This window comes from Sinocyclocheilus anshuiensis, unplaced genomic scaffold, assembly GCF_001515605.1.
Source record: "Sinocyclocheilus anshuiensis isolate Anshui unplaced genomic scaffold, SAMN03320099.WGS_v1.1 scaffold78, whole genome shotgun sequence".
NCBI lineage: Eukaryota > Metazoa > Chordata > Actinopteri > Cypriniformes > Cyprinidae > Sinocyclocheilus > Sinocyclocheilus anshuiensis.
In genome coordinates this window covers 2,100,869-2,108,542 of record NW_015544250.1, presented here as the reverse complement: position 1 = coordinate 2,108,542, position 7,674 = coordinate 2,100,869, and the positions used below count along the sequence as shown (strand labels likewise).

General features: G+C 36.9%; 2 protein-coding genes across 3 annotated transcripts in view; one reads left to right on the top strand and one right to left on the bottom strand.

Moving 5' to 3' along the window:
* Window positions 1–977: 977 nt before the first annotated feature.
* LOC107697913 (P2Y purinoceptor 1-like) overlaps window positions 978–7,674 on the top strand; it is a 12,702-nt gene continuing 6,005 nt past the window's right edge. The window contains exons 1-2 of one of the 2 annotated variants that reach the window (XM_016498777.1): window positions 984–1,052; window positions 2,137–3,349. In XM_016498777.1, the coding sequence (XP_016354263.1) occupies window positions 2,149–3,063 (915 nt within the window). In that variant the 5' untranslated portion in view covers window positions 984–1,052; window positions 2,137–2,148 and the 3' untranslated portion in view covers window positions 3,064–3,349. Of the gene's footprint in view, window positions 1,053–2,136; window positions 3,350–7,674 lie in introns of those variants that run through there. The other variant, XR_001635279.1, reaches the window with a different exon arrangement.
* The window catches only part of ints11 (integrator complex subunit 11), a 15,830-nt gene continuing 11,587 nt past the window's right edge, over window positions 3,432–7,674 (bottom strand). Inside the window, exons 16-17 of the mRNA XM_016498776.1 lie at window positions 4,630–4,759; window positions 3,432–3,659 (exon numbers count right to left, since the gene is read on the bottom strand). Coding sequence (XP_016354262.1) covers window positions 3,603–3,659; window positions 4,630–4,759 — 187 coding nt within the window. The 3' untranslated portion in view covers window positions 3,432–3,602. The remainder of the gene's footprint in view (window positions 3,660–4,629; window positions 4,760–7,674) is intronic.

Genomic DNA, 7,674 nt, shown 5'->3' with positions numbered 1-7,674 from the left:
GATAATCTTCAAACCAAAGCCGATACCTTTTTAAAAGCTCATTATCGTCAAATGTTTCTAAAATGTTTATATTCCAAGGTAGATTGCTGGCAACAGCCATTTTAGGATAGTTCAGATTTGGTTTTAGTGACTTAGGAGTCCTCTTCACTACTAATGTTTCACAGATTTAGGAGCTAATTTTAGCGCTAAAACGCTTTGTGAAATACTCTTAGAACAAAAATGTAGTCCTCTTGTGTTTTAATGCATCATAGTTTCTAAATCTTTAAATATAAATATATAAATAAATAGTATTATAATGTATTATACTGTAACTGTGGTTACAATTATTATACATTATTATATTTATACACCAGTGCATTATGAGGTGCATTATAAGGCATAATTAATGCATTATATATAAAGGCTTCATGTAAAGTGTAATCAAAAGATCATGTACATGAATGCAATGCAACTTTGTGTAAAAGCATCCAAATATATCTCTATTATAGATCAGCGGTTATAACCCGCTATGCGCCACCTAGTGTCCAAATGCCAAATCCATCAAGTGTAAAATGATGGGAGATGTTGACCACGTACAGTGGTACAACACCGAAACCTTTTTTGTTAGGTTTTAGACACAGATTTAGATCAGCAAAACTGATTCTACACAAGAGGAACAAAACCAAAGCAGAAGCAATGCGACCAGTTAAAAGTGAGTAACGACTGCTGTACTCTGATCATACAAGTGCACTTTTACTCTCAATCAATGCACTGTACGACCACCCTTCAGTTCCAGGGCTGACTCATTTCAACACAGCCACCCTAAAAAGTCTCTAGACACTACAGTACACTCAGTGGAATATGTAATTCATCGTTTCCACGTGCTAAAATGTCTGCATGCCCCCTCAAAACACCGGGGGAGGCTGCACTTTCTGGATTTCCTGTTGTCTTTTCATAGCTCTGCGTAAAACCACAATACTCAGAATAAGTTTCCACCTCTGACAGAACAACATCTAGCTTTCATAAGACTTGATATCCTTCTTCAAGGATTCAAGGACGCTCCTTCAAGTAATGTAAGTAGCTACATATCAAAGTTATTTGATTATTTTTGTGTGTGTGTGGCATATGCTTCTATTTCGCATTTTTGTCTAGTTTAATACTTTTCTTAAATTATAAATCAGCATAAAACGTTAAATTGAGAAATAAACATGAATTTGAGAACGTATTTCCTCCTTTTTGCTTTAAATTAATATTCCGTGTCCAGTACAAGTTAAACTCAATCGACAGCACTCGCTGATTAACGTTACCTCGAAATGTTAATTTCTTTAAAAAAGTGAGGCACTTACAATGAATTGATCAACCCATAAACGATTAAATACTCAGTTTTAGAAGTGTATTCACAAAAGGTAAACGATATGCGTGTTAGCATGATTTTACAAACCCACTTTGAGTTCCTGTTACCTGTAAAAGTTACATCTAACTTTACGACTTTGTTGTCATGACAACGCAGCGTCTAAAACGAGGGTAAAAACAACGCCGAATAAATAACACATACATTTTAATAGAGGAATTAATGTAAGTGCTTTTATAATATTATAAGCTTCACATTTCTTATTTTATATTATTCAAAAATCGATCCAATTCACGATATTCCTGTTGCATAAACTGCTTAGACTAGTCTTAAAAAGTTGTTTTTTCTAAGATGAGCTAATGATTTATTAACGTAGTAGAATGAAGCAGGGTGAGGCTGAAAGCCGTCGAAGCGAAACGAGGCCCCTGAACGAGTGTGACACACGGCTCGAAAACAGGAGCTTTTATTATGCCACGGTCGACCACTTCCGCTCCTTCCGGTCGTGCGTATGGGGGGGTGGGGGAGAGCAGCGCTGTTTTATCATACGATACATTTGAAAGATCTGTTATTATGCTACTCTGTGCGGTCGTTCTAGTGGTTTTTGGATATTTTAATAAAAAAAATCTTACATATTGTGCCTTTAAGCAACAAATGCTGTCAGCTGAACTTGCAGCACTGGAACAGCCATAGACTAAACCTGTTTACATGATAAGCACCTTGTGCAAGAACTTCTTCACTTGTTGAAATGATTTAAAAGATAAATGTCACTAATATTTTCTTTTTTTCATATTTAATATTTACCCAAGGACCACAACATCATGGAAAACACAACCATATTGCACCCAGATTTCCAGCGCTATCTCTTCACACCCGTCTACAGTCTGGTCTTGTTTTTCGGATTGATTGGAAATCTCGGAGCTTTGTATTACTTCATCTTTAAAATCAAACAGAAATCTCCTTCAAACATATACATCATTAACCTAGCGGTGGCCGACACGCTTTTCTTGTTCGCCTTGCCATTTCGTATCCACTACCACCTCAATGACAGCAACTGGATATTCGGCCATGCCATGTGTCGCATCACCGGCACCATCTTCTTCGCCAACATCTACATCAGCATCAGCTTCATGACCTGCATCTGCGTGGACCGCTACATTGCCACCCTCCACCCTCACACCTACCTGCAGCTTCGCAACACAAGTCTCACGGCTATGGTGAGCACCGTCGTGTGGTTGGTCTCCGGGTCGGCCATGTTGGCCTTCATGCTAAAATGCCCATTATCAAGCAAAGGGAACATGTGCTTTGAGGGCTTCACTAAAGAGGAGTGGAGCGACTTGGCGCCGTACAGCATATGCAGTCTCATTTTTGGATCCCTTCTGCCCTCTGCGGTCATCCTGGTGTGCTACCCCATTGTGGCCCATCGCATCGCCCGGATCAACAACTCCACCGCCCGCGTGGCACGGCGGATCATCTACGCCATCCTGGTCATCACAATTCTGTGTTTTCTGCCTTATCATGTCGTGCATCTAGCGTACCTCTTGTCACGCTTGAGAGACATCAAAGAGGATGACGGGATTTACTTCCTCCGTAGGGTGACCATGGCTCTGGTCAGTCTAAACAGCCTCCTGGACCCACTGTTGTGCTACTTTGCCACGGGTCACTACAAATGGAGGCTCAAAAGACTGAGGCTGAAGAAGAAAAAGGGTGTTTATTCCATTTCCAATGGCTTTTGATGGCTTCGTTTCAGCTGAACTATTTCAGTTAAAAGGTATAAAAAAAAGGCAAGACAGCACATAAAATGAATCTTTAATGCCAAAAAACAAAACTGAAATACAGAAAAATGGACTCCAATGTGGCTTGATGAGTTAGGTTTTTTCTCATATAATTGTACTAATATTTGATTTTGCACTAAGAATGACTGTAATTTTTTATTACATAACAGTAAACTTATTCATAGACTGATATATTGGCCAGTATTTGGCTTTTTTGTAATGATCTTGGTTCTGAATATTCTTTTTAAAATTTTGTTTCTCAATTCTTATCAATGAATTATTACATATATTAGTAGATGTAGATCAGTATCATCCCTGCATTTTGTTTCAAATTCTGAATACTGACCACTTTTTTTTATGTTGAACTTTTATCTAAAGCTAAGAAACAAATGTTTTCACAAATGACAGCCTTCTCGATCAAGTTTACTAAAAAAAAAAAAAAAAACTTTATTGTTATTTTTTTTTAACCAAAGACAAACATCAAATCAGTGTCACCACAGTCACGAAGGCAGACCATTCTTCAGCAACGTAGACAAGAAACTGCCCAATTCTTCATCCTGAGGGGGACAAAAATCATTTTAAAACACAATGAGAAACAGGTTAATATAGTACATTTCAAAACCTAAAATGTAAAATCACCAAGGTTGCATTTATTTAATCAAAAAGTCAGTAAAACCAGGAATACTGCTAAATATTGTTACACTTCATAATAACAGCTTCTATTTTAATATATTTTATATTATTCATTAATAAAAATGTCCTTTATTTCTCTGATGTCAAAGCTGAATTTCAGCAGCCATTCAGCACAGTCTTCAGTGTCACATGAACTTCAGAAATCACTCATTTCCTGATTTGCTGCTCAAGAAAAAGTTCTTCTTATTATCAATGATGAAAACAGTTGTGCTGCTTAATATTTGTGTGGAAACTAATTTAATTTTATTTTTTCAGGATTCTTTAAAGAATAGGAAGTTCAAAGGAACATAATTTATTTGAAGCAGAAATCCTTTGTAACATTATAAATGTTTTATTGTCATTTTTCGATCAATTCATTGCATCCTTGCTGAATAAAATTAAACTAATAAAAAAAGGGTCTAAATGAATACAAGCTCTGAAACCACTGAGCGTGTCTTAGTGTGGTCAGAGGCGTTTCTATAAGACGCACTATTAGACAAAAGTAAAGTGAACCACGCTAGACAGTGACACCGCAAATTCACTTTCTCTCACACATTTGTTGCGGTTTCAATTGCAATCCAATTGTGCCACACTGATACATACTGAAGAATGTGATTTTATGGTAATATGTCTGTTTTGTCAGGCAGTTGGTGATACCAGTTTGTTTGGAAACATAAGTGCAAAAAGTTTCCCTTGTGGGCTGTGAGATGTTGTGCATTCCACTAGACCAACTATCTGACCACGAGCCAAATAAAACAAGTGAAGTTTCCACATACACAAAGCTACTTAAAAACAGTGAAGACAATATAATCCACATTAAATGATCAAGAATTAGTTCATCACATGTTTGTTCACCTGGTAGCTCCATGAGAGCAGAATGACTTTGAGGTTGGGCTCCTCGGCTGAGGAAGTCACTTTAATAACGATGGATTCCACGATGACGGTGCCGTCTGGGACGTGCTGGATGCTGTAACTTTTCAATACACTGTAAGAGAGAACGAAAAACAGACTTGACCTCTAATGAAACCTTTATGAAGGCATGAACCACATACAGAACCTCATACCTCATATTTGCCCATATGGACTGGCATTTACACTGTGGCTTGAGAGGTAGAAGTGTTGTTCACTGAGGGGCCAACGTTTGGGTGAAATGACTCACCTGCATGCGATGTACCAAAATGACTAAAGAACCATTATCCATGAAACATTTGGAAGCCAAATGGTTTTTTAGTTGACAAATTACAGAACGGTTTGAGTGGATTCTTTAGCTTTAAAAAAAATATTAGAATTAATTTAATTTATTACGCCAAAATTTTATCATAAGTATTTAATTACACTTTGTCATATGAACAACCAGTCAGTAAATAGATTGATGCAAGTCTCCAAAAACCTAAAATAGTTCCCAGTTTGGTTTGTATCTGATTTTCCTGATAAAATGTCTCATGTTTAGTGAGGAAATCCAACAACAACAACAACATTTATTTATAAAGCACATTTAAACACAATGTAAATTGATACAAAGTGCTGTACAGTGATCAAACAAATCTACTAGGGGTGCACCGATTGATCGGCTACCTATCACTATCGGCCGATAATCATGCTGGGATGATTGATCGGCGGTCTCTAAAAGGCCGATCTCAAAACAAAGAGTGAAAAATTTAAGGGGGTCTGAATACTTTCCGTACAGTCAGCAAGTGTCACATCGTCACTAAAGTTTGCCAGTGTTTAACCATTCTCCTGGACATCGTGCAGTAATTACCATAAATGCATATTATTAAAGTCTACTGTGTTTCACAATCAACACATATGGCTTTTTGTCTAGGTTTAAAGGGAAAGAGCACTTTTAGATATAATAATTTTAGATACAATAATAGATGCACTCGTGGAGGTAGGAAAACAAAGTTCTTGCTTGTAATAAAGATTTCAATGCAAAAGAAAAGGCAGTAGCGCTGACTATTTCTGTCAATGGTAAGTTTAATTTGTTTATCAAAAAATAGAGAGGAGTCAAAAATCACTCCAAGGTTTTTGATTTGTTTGCGTACATTAGTTGAAAGTGGACCTAACTGAGCTTCCAAAGCAGGAGACAAGTGAGCAGGACAACCTAATATTAAAACCTCGGTTTTATCCTCATTTAACTGCAGGAAATTATTAGACATCCATGTCTTAATATTATGTACACATTTCAATAATACATCAAATGAAACGGCAGAATCAAGCCTTACTGGTAGGGGTGTAACTATTCACTCGTTTTCTCGATGCATCGATTACAAACCCTGACGATGCAATGCATCGATCTTGAAACATGGATGTTTGAATCGTCGATTTCGGACAGTAATCGATTTAAAACGCTAAGAATCGAATGAATCGCGATTTCTATAGCGATTCAATGCTTTCAAAATATATACACATGAAATTACTACAAGCACGAATTAATGGAGACCCTGAACAGTGTTCGTGCCCTCGCATATCTCCTTCACGCGCTCCACTAACCACCTGTGACTGTCACAGGATTGCGCTCGCGCTCCGTTCATCTCACTGACACATTTTTTGAGCAGCTGATGTGTGATCTCTCTCCTTAGTACTCGTGGCCAGTCATGCTAAAGTGAAGTAGTTTTACTTTTCTGTAGTTTTTCAATGGCTCTCGGCAGGGCAGGTCTTAGGGGGGCGGGGGCCCCTGGGCTTGAGGTTATGCTTGGGCCCTATACCTACACTACAAATGCCCTCAAATAGAACATCATTATGGAGTAACACAAAGTACACAAACATATGCTTTGAGGTTCATAAATAGTACAATTAATATGCAACATGTCTAAGCTATAGTCAAAGTTTAAATGTAATATTAAATATTCATTATAATATAATAAACAGGATGTGTTCTCTCAGTTGAGAGATCAAAACCCTGACATAACTGAGCAAAAAAAAAAAAGTCAGATGTTGGCTTATTAGTATTATAAAAGTTATTGTCATATCTGTGTCCTCTTATGTCAGGTTCTTATTTAATCACTAAATTAAATTGAATAAAAAGACATGCTGGCTATTAACAATCAAATGAAATCACTATCAACAAAATTCATAGATGGATTGTGCATAAATGTTAAGTTTAAATATAACATTTTAATGTAGAAATATTAAATGATTGCAAAAATGAAATAAGCTACTTATTTAAATATGAAACTACAACCGCCCGTAGGTGGCAGCAAGTGACTGTCTTAATGAGTGAGCTGAATCAACCGATTCGTTTAAAAAGCTGATTCATTTAACTTTGCAAACGACTGTACTTATAGCCTGATTGAATCATTTGCTGGTCCGTGTAACGCTGAGGAACAAATCACTGTTGTTCGGAGACGCAGCGGTTCTGCTGTTTGTTGTTTTCTTTCTGACGGAGCAAAACGGAATTTTGTGTCTGAAAGTTACTCTGTAAGTTGTTGTTTATTGTACATTTGCGATCGTGCAGATATTCTAAAAAAAAACAAAAAACAGGACTCTTGTTTGTGTGATAGGCTAAGTCCTATATCATAGGCATAGCTATGTTATAAAAACAGAAACTCATTAAATTTATATTTTTAAATTTAAAATCATTTTGATGACATTTCTTCTCCACTATGTGTAATGGCAGTAAGACGAGAGAGAGCGCTCAAAACTCATTAGATGATCGCATAATTTAGTGGAACATTAATATAGTAATACAGAATCATCCTCTGTAAAGAAATAAGGTGTGAACATTTGAGAATTTATCATTATCTTTCTAAATGTGCGCTCTTTGGGGCTAAAGACTTAATGGAGCCGTTTAAAGTAGCCATGTGATAAACCAATCGGTGCAGACGCGATTCAATATGTGTGTCCTTCTTCTATGCGAAATAATCATAAATACCAGTTTATGCTGTTTGATTGTGGCCTCGA